This window comes from Scyliorhinus torazame, chromosome 14 (genome assembly GCF_047496885.1).
Source record: "Scyliorhinus torazame isolate Kashiwa2021f chromosome 14, sScyTor2.1, whole genome shotgun sequence".
NCBI classification, from domain to species: Eukaryota; Metazoa; Chordata; class Chondrichthyes; order Carcharhiniformes; family Scyliorhinidae; genus Scyliorhinus; species Scyliorhinus torazame.
Window position 1 is genome coordinate 27,935,646 of NC_092720.1, and position 19,516 is coordinate 27,955,161.

Below are 19,516 nucleotides of genomic sequence, written 5' to 3' on the forward strand. Positions count from 1 at the left end.
TAGGCCACACTTGGGAGTATAGTGTTCAATTCTGGTCGCCACACTACCAGAAGGATTTGGAGGCTTTAGAGAAGGTGCAGAAGAGATTTACCAGAATGTTGCCTGGTATGGAGGGCATTAGCTATGAGGAGCGGTTGAATAAACTCGGTTTGTTCTCACTGGAACGAAGGAGGTTGAGGGGAGACCTGATAGAGGTCTACAAAATTATGAGGGGCATAGACAGAGTGGATAGTCAGAGGCTTTTCCCCAGGGTAGAGGGGTCAATTACTAGGGGGCATTGGTTTAAGGTGAGAGGGGCAAGGTTTAGAGTAGATGTACGAGGCAAGTTTTTTACGCAGAGGGTAGTGGGTGCCTGGAACTCGCTACCGGAGGAGGTGGTGGAAGCAGGGACGATAGTGACATTTAAGGGGCATCTTGACAAATACATGAATAGGATGGGAATAGAGGGCTACGGACCCAGGAAGTGTAGAAGATTGTAGTTTAGTCGGGCAGCATGGTCGGCACGGGCTTGGAGGGCCGAAGGGCCTGTTCCTGTGCTGTACATTTCTTTGTTCGTTATGTTTAGGATCTGGGATGCATTGCCGGAACGTCATGGTGTTCGACATTCAATTGCGTCTTTCAAAAGTGAATTTGGCAATTGTCGGAAGCAAATGATTGTGCAGGTATGTGGGGAAAGTGTGGGTTGAAGAGCGAGACTAGTCATGTTAATCTGCACAGATATGACAGGCTAAAGCTGAATGTCCCCTGCTAGCTTGCAATAATTCTACAATTACAAATGCAACATGCTGCGAAATGTGGTCAAAATCAGGAAATGTGAGCAAGATTCTACAAACAGCAAATGTGATAACGAAGCAGAGAAATCTGCTTTTAGTGAGGTAGTTGGAGAAGTGTTGTTCACGATGCCAGGGTAAATTTATCTTCTTTGAAGAACTCTGTTGGGTTTGTTACACCCACCCAAGATGGCAGAAAAAGTGTTTCAGTTTAACATCTCAATTGACGAGTGCCAGCCTGCCAGAACCATGCTGTTCAGATTCTGAGGCAAGGGTGCTAGCATAGAGTCAAGGCGCACGACTATTACATTGTCGAAATCATGCTCGGTCTGGATTTTCCCCAACTACCAACGATGCAGTGCCAATGTGTGACAGGAAATGTTTCTTGGAATGCGATAAATATGTATTTTCTTTTATAAATTTAGAGTACCCAATTAATTTTTTCCAATTAAGGGGCAATTTAGTGTGGCCAATCCACCTAGCCTGCACATCTTTGGGTTGTGGGGGCGAAACCCATGCAAACACGGGGAGAATGTGCAAACTCCACACGGACAGTGACCCAGAGCCGGGACTTGGTCAGTGACCCAGAGCCGGGATCGAACCTGGGACCTCGGTGCGGTGAGGCTGCAGGGCTAACCCACTGCGCCACCGTGCTGCCCTAATAAATATTTGTGACTAATAACTATAATACAGTTGAATCATGACAGAGCCTAAATAATGTCAAGGATATGTCAAGGACAAGAGCATATCAGTGAATGTTTAATGAAAGGCTGTGTTTGCTGCAAAAGTGATTCATGCGCATTTGAAACTCTTCATTCCATGACTTTACTGCAAGTGACAGATCACAGAACTCTTCACTCATTTTTCTCTCTTTCCCCCCCCACCGCCCCCAGGATTTTTGAATCAGAAAAGGGCTATTTTATTAGATCAAAATACAATGCACATTTTCGCTGAAGTAGCTTTTTTTTTTTCAATGGCATGCAGTCACGTGAAACAAGCGAGCATGTCCGTACAGGCTGGAGGCGCAGGTTTTCATATTCTTGCTTCTGAAGCACCTGGGTACAGCCACAAAGATTAAAAAGGAGTTAGGAAATTGGTCAGTTTCCTTCCCTTTTGGGTATGTGATCCTCCTCACCTGGATGATTACATATTCCCAAGTTAGGAACACTTCGCTTTTCCAACGCTGGCAAGATTCAGCTCGAGGTTTTCTGCACATGCCGACGGTCATCTAATGTTGGCAGGAGACAGTGGGCAAAACCGTGGGCATGTTGTATCTGGCAGGAGCCAAAATGTCAGAAACTCTCCAGCGTAAAACCACATTGCAATTCTTTAAATGGCAGGGTTGCTCTTTCTTCCAGCAGGTGACGCAAACACCATTTGCCTCTCATTAAACAGCAGCCCCAGAGCTTTCAGTCTGGTGTCATGCCAATGGGAATTTACGGCAACATCAAAACAGATTGTGAATGAATGGCGTGCACAAGGTGGTCTTCCAGTTCACCAGAGATCATGGGATGAGTGCAACAACGCTGTGCCATAATGTTGTGCTGCTCACAACTCTGCCCAAGGCAAATCGGTTCCTGCTTCCATCGCCATGCTGAGCTGGTCATCACGGACAGCACCGTGCTGCAGGTCTCATTGGCCCTCTGCGTCACGGTCTTGGTTCAATACTGGAGGGGGTACAGGGGTTTTCTTGCCACTGGTGCCACACAGCAGTGCCAATCTGGACAGCACTACAAGAGGTCTGAAGTTCAACAGGGGTGGTTGGGGGGGGAATGTAGAAGATGGGCCATGGATCTCCATCTGTATGATCTATCACCACATGGGATTTACACATAACGATCAGAGAGCATTCTGCTGGAGTCAACAGCTACACAATTCAGCAATGGCCAGGTATTGATTGTACTCTTAACTCGTAACCACTGGAGAGTCATGCACAATCTATCTGCTTCGGCAAAATTGAATTGCATCACAGGGTAGTGTTTATAATGTTAAGTGCAAATTTGGTTAAAAAAATCAACAGATCTTTTAGGCCAAAAAAGCCTTTGAAATTATCGGTCATATGTAGCAAGTAAGCCACTCCCAACACACTACATTAGGATTTTTGCAATAGAGTGCTCATACCCTATGAAGTAAGGCTTGGTGAGTGATGGCAGGCAATTCAACATTGGCAAAAGTAGAAGCAGGCATCACCCGTGACATAGGACGGGGTTCTCCTGCCTCAGGACGGGGTTCTCCAGCCTCATGTTTCTCCGCAGCACACTGCTCGCTGGCACTGCTGTCAATGCATTTCCCATTGAAGCTACCCCACGCCACTGGGAACCCCCCGAGCGAGGGTGCATTACTGGCGGGGCCAGACAATCCTGCTGCCAGCATGAGAATTCTGGCCATAATAATGTTTGTCTATCTACAGTACAAGAACCCCACTCCCTACCACCCCTCCCACCCATTCCAATGCCCAGGATTTGGTAGTAATCAAGTGTTAACATTCCGGATTTGGCATCAAAGAGCCCAAGAAAAACTGAAGTCAATGGGAATCGGGGGAAACTATTTGCTGGTTGGAGTCATACCTAGCACAAATGATTGTTGTGGGTTGTTGGAGATCAGGCAGCTCAGCTCCAGGCCAACACTGCAGGAGTTCCTCAGGGTAGTGTCCTAGGCCCAACCATCTTGAGCTGCTTCATCAATGACCTTCCTTCCATCAGAAGGTCAGAAGTGGAGATGTTTGTGGGTGACTGCACAATGTTCAGCACCATTTGCGACTCCAGAGATACTGAAGCAGTCCATGTCCAAGCACAGCAAGACCTGGACAATATCCAGGTTTGGGCTGACAAATGGCAAGTTACATTCGTGCCACACAAGTGCCAGGCAATGACCATCTCCTACAAGAGAGGATCTAACAATTGCCCCTTGACATTCAACAGCATTGCCATCGCTCAAACCCCCACAATAAATATCCTGGGGTTACCATTGACCAGAAGTTGAACTGGCTAGATGAGCCATTTAAATACGGTGTGTGGAAGCGAATTTCAGAGGTTAGGAATCCTGCAGTGAGTAACTCACCTCCTGACTTCCCAAAGGCCATCTAAACGATATGATGGAATACTCTACACTTAACTGCTGGAGTGCAACTTCAACATTACTCAATAAACTGGATACCATCTAGATCAAAGCAGCCCGCTTGATGGCATACCATCCATAAACATTTGTTTCTGCCACCATTGACGCACAGTGACAGCATTACGTACCATCTACAAGATGCACTGCAGCAATTCACCCAAGGGTCCTTAGACAGCAAACTCCAAACCCACAGCCACTATCATCTAGAAGGACGTCAGCAGATACCTGGGAACACCAGCAACTGTACGTTCCCTTCCAAGCCATTCACCATCCTGACTTGGGAAAGATATTGCTGTTCCTTCTCTGTCGCTGCATTCAATACACTGAACTTCCTTGTGATTCCATAACCTAAAGTTTTGAACAGCATTGTTGTTCTCCCGTATCGAGTGGCTGCATTCAAATTGTACCTATCCTGCAAGTATAGAAATTGTGGTAGTGCACCCCCTTTAAGGGGGCGGTTCGTCAGATGGTCATGTGGCCTATAGGGCCAAACCGGCTGGAGCACCCGAAACCTGGAGCTGAGCACAGATTTTACTGTTAGTTTGAAGCCTTTATTTGACTCACTGTAAATGGCGATTTGCCTTAATAAACCATTTATTCCATAATTTACTTGGTGTTTGCCAGTCTTTCAAGATAGCAGGCAACGTGGCAGGGATCAGAGTGCCGGCCTATTGCTGCAGAAAAATCAGGAGAGCAGACGTCATGTGGAAGCATTTCCTTTGAAGCAAGTCCATCCAGCGGTGTCAAGATGCACGTTTTGGGGAAGCTTGAGCCATTCAATCCTGACTCGGAGCGGTGCGTGGTATTTGTCAAACACCTGCGCTGTTTCTTTACGGCCAATGAAATTGGGAGGGGTGGGAGTGAACGGGAAAAAATAACAGCGGATAAACCTGTGAACCATCTGCAGGCTGATGCCCCGACTCCAAAACTTGGAGCTTGTGCAATTAGTCACCCAAAGCCCTCGATAATAATGCAACAATTGACAAGAGTCCCAGGGAGACAATAGTGTAGTTTGTAGCACGCCTAAAACAAACAGCCTTTGAAAGTTCGAGATTACACATATGGACAATAAGGGAATAGTGTAGATGGACTTTAGAGTGGTTTCACAGGTCGGCGCAACATCGAGGGCCGAAGGGCCTGTACTGCGCTGTAATGTTCTACGCACTGAATGGCTGCAATGCAGAAGTAGACCATTCAGCCCATCAGGTCTGCACCAACCCTCTGAAAGAGAACCCTACCTAGACCACTCCCCCACCCCGTCCCCTGAACCCTACCTAACCTGCACAACTTTGGACTGAGAGGAAACCGGAGCACCCGGAGGAAACCCACACAGACACAAGGGAGAACGTGCAAACTCCACACAGACAGACACCCGAGGCCGGAATTGAACCCGGGACACTGCAGCTGTGAGAGGCAGCAATGCTAACAGCTGGGCCACTGCACCACTCTGTTTAGTGAAGTGTTAATGACACGACTATACAAAAAGAAATAGTTAGCAGGGGCAGAGATTACCTTAAAGAAGGCTTTCGAGGTCTTGCCGGGGAGGGTGACGTAACTACAGAGCGTGCAAGCAGGCGAGATCCACCAAGTCTGGCAGCAAGCTGCTGCCAGTCATGGCGCCAGGGATGAAGGCGCAGAAAATAATAAGCAAAGGGTCTTTGAACAAAAGATGTAGGTAATTTGGCCCACAGACCAGGAGCCATGAAGAATGTGTGAGGGAGATCACCTCCGTGAGATCTAATTTCAGGGAAGCTACATGTTTTCCCTGCAATGGGAGAAGAGAAGAAAATCAAATCAATTAAAGAAGAACTGGCCCCCAAATATATGTCAGAATTTAAATTCGTTTTAGGAATGACGAATGATTACGACGGATTTATTCCTTTTAAAATAAAATTCATTTTTTCCAATTAAGGGGCAATTTAGCGTGGCCAATCCACCTACCCTGCACATCTTTTGGTTGTGGGGCAAAACCCATGCATACACGGGGAGAATGTGCAAACTCCACACGGACAGTGACCCAGAGCCGGGATCAAACCTGGGATCTCAGCGCCGAGAGGCAGCAATGCTAACCACTGCGCCATCGTGCTGCCCTACGACAGATATTTCCTAATCTTTCTACAAGGTTGGCATCCCTACACACACTACTCAAAAAGCACCAGAGGTGGTATTGGTAAGAGCATCAGAACAAACCTCAGTGTGAATCATTAAAGGGGGAGGGATGTGGTAGAGCGCCCCTTTAAGGGGGTTAGTTCTCGGAGGGTCATGTGACCCATAGGGCCAATCAGGCCGGCGGGCGCGAATCCTGGGGCTAAGTGCGGATTTTATTGTTAGTTAGGGGTTTGGAGCTGTGGAGTACGGTAGCCTTTAACTCACTCTCTGTAAATAGTTATTTGCCTTAATAAACTGTTTATTTGTTCATCTACTTGGTGGGCACCAGACTTTCAAGACGAAACAGACATCAATGTCAAATTCAACTTGGACAGAGGTAACTTACCAGCTAGCAAGCCAGACAACAGCTACTTTATACCATATGTATTGCAACACCCTTGGTACAGTTGAATCATGTAGGTTCATTTAAGAGCAAAAAAAAAAAAGGTGCTTACCCTATATACACCCTGATCACTGACAAAGGGTCTTAAGAAATCCTGTGATCAAGCATAGAGCCAGAGGGGCTGTGTCCCAAAACTATGGTCTAGGCAGATTAACCACAAGTTCATGAAAAGGACCCTCTCCATGCAGCCATCTGGGTTGCCTGCAGCTGGTGCAGGGAACTGGCTCACCACACAGTGGTAAAGGAGGTGACCCAGTGAATGTCAAATGATCACACCACAAGTTATTATGCACTAAAAGATCAATGCAGCTCGTCTCTCATCCTCAGTTTGTTAGCCAATATATCCATACAACCCTACGGCAAGTTTTCCACAGCAGCACAAAGACCAAACATAACATGGAAATACTACAATGTCATAAGAGAATTAGGCCATTCTGCCAATCTCATCTGCTCTGCCTTTCAACCATGGCTGATTTCTTTCTCATCTCCATTCTCCTGCCTTCTCCCCATAACCCCTGATCCCCTTATTAATCAAGAACCTATCTATCACTGTATTAAAGACAGTGATTTGGCCTCCACAGCTTTCTGTGGCAAAGAGTTCCACAGATTCACTGCCCTCTGGCTGAAGAAATTCCTCCTCATCTCTGTTTTAAAGGATCGTCCCTTCAGTCTGAGGCGGTGCCCTCGTGACCAGTTCCTCCTACTAGTGGAAACATCTTTTCCATGTTCACTATCTCGGCATTCTGCATGTTTCAATGAGATCCCACTCATCCTCCTAAACTCCACCGAGTACAGACCCAGAGTCTTCAACCATTCCTCATATGAAAAGTCCTTCATTCCGGGGATCATTCTTGTGAACCACCTCTGGACCCTCTCCAAGGCCAGCACATCCTTCCTGAGACATGTCTCACAACAACTTGTTTTCTCCGACTATTCTAAGAATGAGAAGACTCAATACTGGCACAAGTATTGTACGCATAATATAATGCAACTCTGGTCACAGCAGAGAAGAGGTACACTTTCTTACAAAAGTGTCACAGGTACAGACTAAACTTACCATCTGTATCAGGGGACTGGGAGTGACAATAAACTTAAAAGGTTATGGGATTTAAAAAAAATTAAAATAAGCCATGAGATAAACAAAACCGGTTTGCACCATTAAATTTATTAAGAGTCAAGTCAATAGGCTATGTATGAGAACTTCCATTCAAAGATCATCTTTCAGGTTCCCTGCATTGCATATGGCGTGAAGACGACAGAGTTTGTAGATGGATATAGATAGATTGAGCAAGTAGGCAAAAATGTGGCAGGTGTATTGTGGCAGATTGGAGTGTAACGTGGGAAAGTACAAAGTTGTTCACTTTGGCAGGAAGAATTTTAAAAAGAGTGTTTAATGATTGCAGAATTCCGAGGTACAGAGGAATCTGGGTGTTCTAGTGCACGAGTCAAAGAAGTTAATATGCGGGTACAGCAAGTAATTAGGAAGGCTAGTGGAATATTACGAGGAGAATTGAACACAAAAGGATGAATGTTATACTTCAGTTGTACAGTGCATTAGCGAGGCCATGGGGGCAATCCTTTAGGTACACTAATCCCAGACGGGAATCGCAATGGCCTGCTCAGGCGTGAGCGCCAAAATGAAAGCTCGCTCATAACGTGAAATATGTTAACTCCTAATTTACATACATTTAGCGGGAAGTCCGATTCCCCTGCTTGGGAGTCACATGTGCGTCAATTAGAGTAGGTCCGAACAAGTGCCAACCTGGTGTTGTGAACTTCGGGGGGGGGGGGGGGGGGTGAGGGAATCAAAGGGGTGATTACCCCCTTTATATTTACCTCCAGGATGCCGAGGGGGATTGCTTGGGCTGGGCAGGGAATCCTTCAGTAGAAGGTGGGGTGAGTTTAAGCTGGACTGAAGGTGCCCGGGTCAGGGGTCTTGCCCAGGATGGGTTTCATGTGGCAGATATTCCCTCTGTAGCTTTGGAAACGTGAGGGGCTGGGGAAGGGGGCGCGGCCCATTTCCTCACTATACCTGTAACCCCATTAACCCACCTAACTGCACATCCCTGGACACTAAGAGGCAATGCCAATCCACCTATCCTGTACATCTTTGGTCTGTGGGAGGAAACCGGAGCACCCGGAGAAAACCCACACAGATACGGGGAGAATAACAGTCAGCCAGGCCTGGAATTGAACCCTGGTCCCTGACACGGAGAGGCAACAGTTCCCACTGTGCCAGCAAACTTCATCTTCAATTCATCCTGCTCTTAACCACACAATGTCAACTTTAAAAAAAAAAGTTATGTCGTCCGTAGTTAGATCACCAGATACTTTTACCGGACATTTTGTAATTGAGGATTTACACAACCATCGATTAGACAATTTCATGTTCCATTATAACATATATCCATTTTGTTCAAATAACACTTCTTAAAATCAGGGTAGTTTCTGGTTTTTCATATATTTATACATGATTGGTGTTTATTTACAACAACTTCTTTACACCTCAACAATTCTTCATCGAACTTATTTTTAAAAAATAAAAACTTACATCCATCCAAAGTGTTTACTGCACATTAGAGTTTAACTCGGGCTCAAATCAGATCCCCAGAATATTTATTTTCATAAAACATATTGTACCAGAAAAAGATCTGCTCCGACATATTTTTTTTTTTTTACTCGTTCATATAAAATAATCTAATTTTTCGAATAAATTCACAACTCGTCCCTGTATACTTGCTGATATCCAACAAGGTGTCAAACATCAGTCTCATCTCCTATAAACCAAAAAAAACAAGCCATTTACACCCCCATACCTCAGTCCCTTGTCCTCTCACCAAAGGGACATAATGGGGCTGCTTCTCTTTGCACACTCTGCCAGTGTTGGGCACTGCATCTCAGGAAGAAAATAATGGCCTTGGTGTAGGAGGTGCCACAGCACTGATTCACCCGAATTATATGGGTGGCATGGTAGCACAGTGGTTAGCACTGTTGCTTCACAGCGCCAGGGTCTCAGGTTCAATTCCTGCTTGGGTCACTGTCTGTGCGGAGTCTGCACATTCTCCCAGTGTGCTCCGGTTTCCTCCCACAAATCCCAAAAGACGAGCTTGTTAGATGAATTGGACATTCTGAATTGTTCCTCAGTGTACCCGAACAGGCGCCAGAATGTGGCGACTAGGGGATTTTCGCAGTAACTTCATTACAGTGTCAATGTAAGCCGACTTGTGACAATAATAAAGATTATCATTATTACTACTGGGACTAAAAAGGATTAAATTATAGACGAGAGGGTGCATAGAATAGGCTTGCGTTTCTTTGAACCTGGAAGATTTAAGGGGTAATTTAATTGACAATTTATGAACCACTAAGAATCTCAGGGACTTATTTTTTTAAATAATCTTTATGGTCACAAGTGGAGTTACATTAACTTTGCAGTGAAGTTACTGTGAAAAGCCACTATACGCCACATTCCGGCGCCTGTTTGGGTACACAGAGGGAGAATTCAATGTCCATTTCACCCAACAACACGTCTTTCAGGATTTGTAGGAGCACCCGGAGGAAACCCACACAGACACAGGGCGAATGTGCAGACTCCACACAGACAATGACCCAAGCCGGGAATCGAACCTGGGACCCTGGCGCTGTGAAGCAACAGTGCTACCCACTGTGCTACCGAGAAAGTAGGTTATGGTGGGTGCCACAAGTCAGCATTACCAGAAAATCATGGCCCAAGAGTCCGGAACAAGCTGCAAAACTTTATTACGTACCAGAGGTGATTTCAGGAAGTAGTTTACACAGAGGACAGTGGAAGCTTGGGACTCGCTCACTCACCCCCTAAAAAGTTGCTGAGACTGGGGCAACTGAAGGTTGTGATCAACGGACTTTTGTTAGACAAGAATATCCAGTAAGAAGTCTTACAACACCAGGTTGAAGTCCGTTCATTCGTTGTCACAGCGTCTGCATGGTCTCGCCAATGTACCATGCTTCGGGACATCCTTTCCTTCAGCGTATGAGGTAGACAACGTTGGCCGAGTCGCACGAGTATGTACAGCGTACCTGGTGGGTGGTGTTCTCACGTGTAATGGTGGTATCCATGTCGATGATCTGGCACGTCTTGCAGAGATTGCCATGGCAGGGTTTTGTGGTGTCGTGGTCACTGTTCTGAAGGCTGAGTAGTTTGCTGCAAACAATGGTTTGTTTGAGGTTGCGCGGTTGTTTGAAGGCAAGTAGTGGGGGTGTGGGGATGACCTTGGCAAGATGTTCATCTTCATCGCACCTCTCTCACACTCCTCAACCACCTCGTATGCCAGCTCTACAGCAGACGACACAACCTGGAAACCAAGATAGAGGCCATATTCTCAACTTGCACTCAGGATGCAGCAGACCAGCTGCGGAACACCGCCAAACAGATGAGACAACAATACTATGCCACCTATATGCACACCAAGAACAGGAAGCTTGAGAAACTCTGCATAACCACCAGCAGCAACCAAGCCACCCCCAGTACCACAGTAGAAAACAATACAGGGAAATCTATTGTCAACTTGTCAGACTACACCCTTCAACCAGACGAAATCGAAGTCCTCAGCAGAGGGCTCAATTTCTGCACCACCACCAAAATGGACCCCATCAGTCTCGCGGCAGACACGGAGGAATTCATCAGGCGAATGAGGCTCCGGGAATTCTTCCACAGACCCCAAGAGGCCAACAGCAAACCCAAGCAGCCTACCAATGAACCGGAACAGCAGACCGAGAGATCTGCGGTGCGGCAACCGAAGAGGAAAGAGTCGAATTGGACCCCTCCGGAAGGCCGCTGCCCTAGACTTGACATGTATGCTCAAGCCGTCAGGAGTCACGTCAATGCCAGATTCATCAGTCGCATTCACAGGACAGCCCTGAACCTCACCCAAGCACAACGCAAGACCAACCGCAGCATCGTCATCAAAACAGCAGACATAGGAGGGGCCACTGTCATACTGAACAGAACGGACTACTGCAAAGAAGTATACCGACAACTGAACAACCAAGAACACTACAGACAGTTACCCGCAGATCCGACCAAGGAACACATCTGCCAACTTAACAGACTGATCAAGACCTTGGATCCAGATCTTCAGAGCACCCTACGTGCTCTCATCCCACGTACTCCCCGCATTGGAGATCTCTACTGCCTCCCGAAAATACATAAGGCCAACACACCAGGCCGTCCTATCGTTTCAGACAATGGGACCCTGTGTGAGAACCTCTCTGGCTACATCGAGGGCATCTTGAAACCCATCGTACAAGGTACACCCAGCTTCTGTCACGACACGACGGACTTCCTACAGAAACTCAGCACCCATGGACCAGTTGAACCAGGAACATTCCTCGTCACAATGGACGTCTCGGCACTCTATACCAGCATCTCCCATGATGACGGCATTGCTGCAACAGCCTCAGTACTCAACACCGACAACTGCCAATCTCCAGACGCAATTCTGCAACTCATCCGCTTCATTCTGGATCACAACGTCTTCACCTTTGACAACAAGTTCTTCATCCAGCCATGGGGACCAAATTCGCACCCCAAAAAGCCAACATCTTCATGCACAAGTTTGAACAAGACCTACTCACTGCACAGGACCTTCAACCGACGTTATACACCAGATACATCGATGACATATTTTTCCTTTGGACCCACGGCGAAGAATCACTGAAACAACTACACGATGACATCATAAGTTCCATCCAACCATCAGACTCACCATGGACTACTCTCAAGAATCAGTTGCATTCTTGGACACACTCGTCTCCAACAAGAACGGTCGCTGTACCGCAAACCCACGGGTAACCTCACGATGCACCACTTCTCTTGCTTTCACTCTAAACACATTAAAGAAGCCATCCCCTATGGACAAGCTCTCTGTATACACAGGATCTGCTCACACGAGGAGGAGCGTAACAGACATTGAAAGATGCCCTCGTACGAACGGGATATGGCGCTCGACTCATCGATCGACAGTTCCAACGCGCCACAGCAAAAACCGCACCGACCTCCTCAGAAGACAAACATGGGACACAGCCGACAGAATACCCTTGGTCGTCCAGTACTTTCCCGGAGCGGAGAAACGACGACATCGTCTTCACAGCCTTCAACACGTCATTAATGAAGATGAACATCTTGCCAAGGTCATCCCCACACCCCCACTACTTGCCTTCAAACAACCGCGCAACCTCAAACAAACCATTGTTTGCAGCAACTACCCAGCCTTCAGAACAGTGACCACGACACCACACAACCCTGCCATGGCAATCTCTGCAAGACGTGCCAGATCATCGACATGGATACCACCATTACATGTGAGAACACCACCCACCAGGTATGCGGTACATACTCGTGCGACTCGCCAAAGTGGTCTACCTCATACGCTGCAGGAAAGGATGTCCCGATGGTACATTGGCGAGACCATGCAGATGCTGCGACAACAAATGAACGGACATCCCGCGACAATCGCCAGGCAGGAAAGTTCCCTTCCAGTCGGGGAACACTTCAGCAGTCAAGGGCATTCAGCCTCTGATCTCCGGGTAAGCGTTCTCCAAGGTGGCCTTCAGGACGCCCGGCAACGCAGAATCGCCGAGCAGAAACTTATAGCCAAGTTCCGCACACATGAGTGCGGCCTCAACTGGGACCTGGGATTCATGTCGCATTACATTCATCCCTCACCATCTGGCCTGCAAAATCCTACCAACTGTCCTGGCTTGACACAATTCACACCTCTTTAACCTGGGGTTACCCCATCTCTGGATCTGTAAAGATTTAATCACCTGCGAATGCACGTATTCCAAGCATTGTCTGGCATCTTTGAATCTTATATATATATATATATATATATATATATATATATATATATATATAGACAGGTTGGAGGGGCAGAATGGCCTATCCAGACACCTAACACCCAACCACTCCCAAGATTTCATCCCCCAGTTGAATTTAGACAAACATTCGGCACAATGCCTGTTCTTTAAAAACATACGTGCTCCTTTATGGGCCCAAATGTTCCAGTTTCAAATTATTACTGCCTGCCATGAAGTTGCTGACCTCCCACTGCAACCTGGAGTCCACTGTTTGGACTCTCTTCCAATGCTATTCTGCTTCCCTTCCGCACCTAATCATCAAGGAATGGGATAGGCCATTAAGCCCCTCACATCTGTTCCAGCATTCAATTTGATCATGGATGATCTTGTTAGGTCCACCTTGGGTCTGTCCCTTTATCTAACCAAAATAAATGAGAAGATGGGTGAATAAGATGAAAATTATTGGTAGAACAAGAAACGAAAAGAGGAATAATTGTGGATACAATGCTGGAAAAGCATGCAAAAAAGTTAAAATTATTCCCTTCACATGTCAACGTTGAAGCTCTCATATTCCTCACCATCAGTATCCCTGTGGCCAATCTCGGGCCATCAATTTCCAACTCCAAAACATCACTCTGCTTCACCTGTGTCAGCTCAATTGCTGGAGAAATCCTCTTGGTTATCTCTAGATTTCACAACACACTCCGAGCTGATCTTGTATATTCTCCCAAGGCCACCCCAAGCTCTGATGCCAATCAAGTCCCGTTCCCCCATCACCCCTGTGTCCTGACCCACATTGGCTCCTGGTCAAGCAACTCCTCCCCCATTTTCAAATTCTCATCCTGGTTTCCAAATCGCTCCATAGGTCGGCCCCAACCCCACCTCTGTAATCCCCTCAGCCCTCGAACCCTGCTGCAATCATTTAATTCATTCCCAATAAACTTTGCCCCACTTTTGGTATCCATTCCCACAGCTGCGAAGGCTCCATGCGCGATTGTACGGCCTCGTTGTGCCCGACGCGAGACGCAATGTCCTTGGGAGATCTGCGATGCTTGGGACGCCTCGCGAGATCTAGTGATCTGGATTTTGGCCCTCACTGCACATTAAATTGAGCAGTTAGGCTCATTTAAATTTGTCTGCGAGATTGTCTCCCAATGCCCAGGACTGAACATTGCCTGGGAGACTTCGTCATGGCGCCATTTAGCACTGGTCTACACAAACGTGGGCCAGACGTAACGGCAGCTGGGTCTCCCAGGTTATTGGAGGCCCCTGGGAGGTCAGGCTTTGGGAAGGGTAGTACTGTGGCACTCACTGCCACCAGATGCCTGGATGGCACTGCCAGGGTGACAGGTTGCCTATGCCTGGGATTGGGCCCCGGGGTGCCCTACCTTAATGAGCTGAGCGGGCTCGGGGATCTCTTCCTGTACGTGTTGGGCCATTATGCCTGGTCCAGTGCCAAAGTCCCATTTGATAGCGGGATCGCTCTCAGTGCTGCCGATTTTGGCTATCTGTCCTCGTGGTTCGCTGTCATACGGTGTGAAGCATCTTGGGATATTACACAAATACAAGTTGTTGGATTCGGCTCCCATTGTGCATGTCTCCATGTAACTCCACCCTCTAATTTCATTCACAAGGAAGAAAGTAGCCTCCTGTGATTGAATGTGTTCCTAGAGGTTTCATTACATGACCTGCCCCCACCCTCCAGCCTTTAGTTGGCCTACACATCCAGTCTCGTGACGTTATGCCTGCCGAACGCCAATTGGATGAATCTTTACTGTCAGCCAAACAGCCTTCCACCCCCTCACATTTTTGATATTTTCCAACAGTTATATGTTCAAAGAAAATGACAATGTCCCGGTGATTTTTCTCCAGACCCTGGTGATTGATCTCCAAACCTTTTTTTCTAATTCAGCGCTGGCGGGGTCAGCATTTGTTACCCATCCCCTGGACGGAGTGGCTTGCTGGGCCATATCGGGAGGCACTGAGTCAACAAACATTGTTGTGGGTCTGGAGTCACATGCAGGTCTGGAGACACATGTAGGCCAGACCAGGAAAGGATGGCAGGTTTCCTTCCCTAAAAAAGGGCATGAGTGTACCAGATGGGTTTTTAACGACGATCCACAATGGTTTCATGATCATTTGACTTTTAATTCCAGATTTTTATTGAATTCAAATTTCCCCCATGTGCCATGGTGGGATTTGAACCCCAATCGCCAGAGCATTACCCCCAGTTGCTGGATCACTTGTCCAGTCCAGTGACAATATGTCACCGCGTCTCTGGAGGGTTGGAAACCCTAATGAGGAATATCACAGATGATGGAACAATTTCTGCATTTAACCAATAAAGTGTTTAATTTTTTAAAACAGCCATGGACAAAGGGGGGGGGGGGGTGAGTTATGATCAAAAATGGAGAGCCGAGTGGATCTTGAGAAGGCTATTGAAGGAGGGAGTGTTGCACAGTGTGGGCCAAGAGACAACTGAAGATTGATTGCATGTGGCAAGGAATGCAGAAGAGACCAGCCTCAGAAGAGAGGGAGGGAGGCAGGTGTTGAAACTCGAGGCAGCAGGTGGTCGCAGGGGGTAAAAAAAAAAGATGGGGCAAGTGGATGGGGGAAGGGGAGGATTAGTTGGAAATGACTGTGAAGTCAATGGGAGTGAGAGCAGAGTGGGGAGCAGCCAGAAAGAATGAACAACATCCCACCCTTCGCTTGAGTTTCCCTTTTTCAGGCTCACAAGGAGCTGAGCCAGTCGGTGTACAACACAAGGGTGTTAAACGAGAGAAGGATTTGGATGATGTTGTCTCCCCCCCCCCCCCCCCCCCCCCCCACGGTGGAGTGACGACCAAGCAAGAGGACGTCAACTTGAATCACTAGTCAACCTGATCCGACTCTTCAATCATTGACAAAGTTATCAATGAAAGCAGCGAACCCGCTGCTCGACTGAACGACGCTCGCTACAGGCCGGCTGCAGAAAGTAGCATTTCAAACTGAAAGGAAACATTACGCGGCGCAGCTAAAGCTGGTTCCAAGCTTCTTTTTCTCCCGTTTTAAAAAAATATATATTTTGAGCGATGCAAAAGTCGCCTCCAGCCGAGACCGGCGGACGAGGAGCAAGTCCCTAAGAGGTGGCATTATAATATTTTTTGAAAAATGGGACAAGAATTTAAAGGTTTTTGATACAAACTTGAAGCTCCTGGGTAGACAGAGGGCCGCTGTGTGTGTGTGTTGGGGTGATTCAGGGTGGGGGGGGGGGGGGGGGTCCTGCACAGCGCAGCTTTGTTGGGACACAAGATCCTCCACTTGTTCCCCCCCCTTAAAAAAAAAATGCACCAATCAGATGCCCACCACGCAGTCTTTAAATCATATTTTTTTTGTTTAAAAAGGTCCCAGGCTCTGCTGGTACATTTCAGGTTGACCGAGGTCAATTTCAACCGGAAGAAGACAAAGCGGAAGAATAAAAATAGAAAAGAATTTTTAAAACCAGCAAGTGATGAAGTGCAGTTTGATCCAGGTTTAGAGTCAGAGAGGAGCCGTGAGACAGACTCTGCGCTAGTCCAGGAGGGACACACTCCACTGACGCTTCCTGCCTGCCTCTCCCTGCATTACAGAGACTACACAACGCTGTACCTGCCCATCAGGACAGCCCCGTTTCCGACACCCTAGCCCCCCACACCTCTACACTACTCACCCGACATGTCGACTGGCGCAACACGATCCGTCCCGGCTCCCAGGAGCGATGCTGCGGGATGGAGGAGGGGATTTGGGAGAGGGGGAGATCTGCGTCTCTCCGCTGAGGCCGGACCACACGTACTGACTGCCCTTTGCTGTGCCGCCCAGTCTCTTCTATATAAGGCAGCCTCGACACGTGATGGTGACAGAAGCCAGCCCTCTGCACTGCCAGTGTACGTGTGTGTGTGTACATGAGTGTGATATGTCAGTGTTCAATTTTATATGGTATTTGAGTGTGTTACTCTTAGATACATGTACCGATTTGTATATATGTATTTGTGTGTTTATGCATGTACGTGTATCATTTAATGTTGATGTGTTGTGTATTTCTGTATGTACGTGCGTGTGTTATTTGTGAATGCACAGGTGCACACACAAACGGGGAAACAAAAATATGTGCAGTGTTTGCTCATGTATGTTACACTTGTGCACTGGCATCCATTACAATCCCGCACCGCATCCCAGCATTTGTCAGGGTACTGGTAGTACAGTGGTTAGCACAGTTGCTTCGCAGCTCCAGGATTCCAGGTTCGATTCCCCGCTGGGACACTGTGCGGAGTCCGCACGTCTCCCTGTATCTGCGTGGGTTTCCTCCGGGTGCTCTGGTTTCCTCCCACAGTCCAAAGATGGGCAGATTAGGTGGATTGGCCACGCTAAATTGCCCTTAGTGTCCAAAAAGATTCGGTGGGGTTACTGGGTTACGGGGATAGGGGGAGGTGTGGGGTGTTCTTTCCAAAGGACGGTGCTGACTCGATGGGCCGAATAGCCTCCTTCTGCACTGTAAATGCTATGCCTATAGAACCCCAAAACTATTCTTTATTTGTAAAACTGTGAGCAAAGGATGCTTCACTGCAGGAGTGATTCCGCGCATAAATAGGGATATGGTGTATTAAAACAAACTATTATTAACACAGTACTAAACTAACTTTAATATCACAGAAATATAGCTTACAATTACCAGTTAAACAATGCTTGACAATAAAATGAAACACTTTAACTTTTAACTGATACCTCCTTTATCTCCAATCACTGGTCAAAAAACACTTTTAAATCAAGTTAGCAAATACAGGATTACTTGCCAGCATCTGGATAAAGAGTTCTTTTGAAAGGCTGCTAGAAGAGAGAGAGAGAGATCCTTTCTGTAAAGAGTCTGTAGATCTCTGTCAGATTAATGCTGAATTTGACAGCCTTCTGCAAAAGCTGCTGTTCAGCTTCCAGAAACGAACTCAAAACTGACTGCTACAGACCCAGCTTCTAACATCATCTTTATTCCAGTCAAATCCCATGACCTACTGATTAAGTTTAAACACAATGGGTGTGATTCAGGGGCCCCATCACGCCTGACCTGTTATTGGGATTAGAGGCTGTTGAATCTTGCGGGAGGCCTCTCGTGAGATTCGCGATGTTCAAAACATGACTCGAGATTCAACAGACTCTCACGAGATGTCACGACCTGGATCTCGCCCTCACTGGCCGTGATCCAGTGCAGCATATTTAAATGAGTCAGGGACATGGACGGATGGTACCCTGGCACTCCCCTGGCACCTTGGCACTGCCTGCCTGGCATCATGGCAGTGCCACCTGGGCACCATAACAGTGCCATCCTGATTCTGCCTGGGTGGCACTGCCAGGGGCATAGCCAGAGTGCCAAGGATCGGGCCCGGGGAGGAGGGGGGTCCTTACCAGGTGGAAGTGGTTGTGAGGGGGAGTTTCCAGGGGCCTCCCCAAAATTGTGGGGGTGAGGGGGGTCAAAAATGGGGGGGTGGGCACCTGTAAGGACAGGGGGGGTGGGGGGGGGGGGGGAATGATCAGGGAAGCCAGTCAAAATGGTGCCTGATCTGCAAGGAGCCTTTCCTGCTGGCATACCTCAGCTCACCAGCAGGAATTGCTTCTAAGTGCAGCCTCGGAGGAGAGAATCTCCTGAGGCCCCAAAAAGTGCCGGTTTCCTCCGCCGCCACCTGCCTCCCCAATTGAGGGGCAAGCATCCTGCTGGCTTTCTTCCAATACCAAATACTGCCCCCCTGGCCCTGCACAGCTGCCCCACCGCCTTTCCCATGGATACAAGCACAAAACTTGTCTTACCATGGATGCAAGCACTGGAGCTTCTGTCTCTCCTTCAACAGCGCATCCTCCGGTTCCGCCGAATGCCTCTGGTCAACCCTCAGAGAGGCCTCCACCCACCTCAACCTCTCAGCCTGCACCACCTTCTCCTTGTGCATTGAGATAAACTCCACCCTTACCGCCGCAGCGCCTCCGACAACGTAGAGGCAGAAACCTTCCCCGTCTTATTCTGCTCCACATTGTCCCATATAGCCACCCCTATCTTCTTTCAAAACTCCTTATCAGCCAATAACCCCACGTCCAACCTGCACTGCAGCTTTTGGGGACTCCCCTTTGCCACCTGCAAATGCAGCGCATGGTCAGAAACCATGATCCCCAAATACTCCGATCCAACCACCCCCGCCAACAGCGCCTTGTCCAGGACAAAGAAATCAATCCGGGAGTTGGATGT

The 19,516-nt window shown here is 47.8% G+C and overlaps 1 protein-coding gene across 4 annotated transcripts in view; it reads right to left on the bottom strand.

The window, feature by feature from the left end:
• LOC140389605 (glycogenin-1-like) overlaps positions 1–17,105 on the bottom strand; it is a 91,374-nt gene extending 74,269 nt beyond the window's left edge. For 2 of the 4 annotated variants that reach the window (XM_072473872.1, XM_072473871.1), the window contains exon 1: positions 16,964–17,105. In XM_072473872.1, the coding sequence (XP_072329973.1) occupies positions 16,964–16,970 (7 nt within the window). In that variant the 5' untranslated portion in view covers positions 16,971–17,105. Of the gene's footprint in view, positions 1–10,494; positions 10,515–14,663; positions 14,795–16,963 lie in introns of those variants that run through there. The other 2 variants (XM_072473873.1, XM_072473874.1) reach the window with 2 other exon arrangements.
• Positions 17,106–19,516: the final 2,411 nt, after the last annotated feature.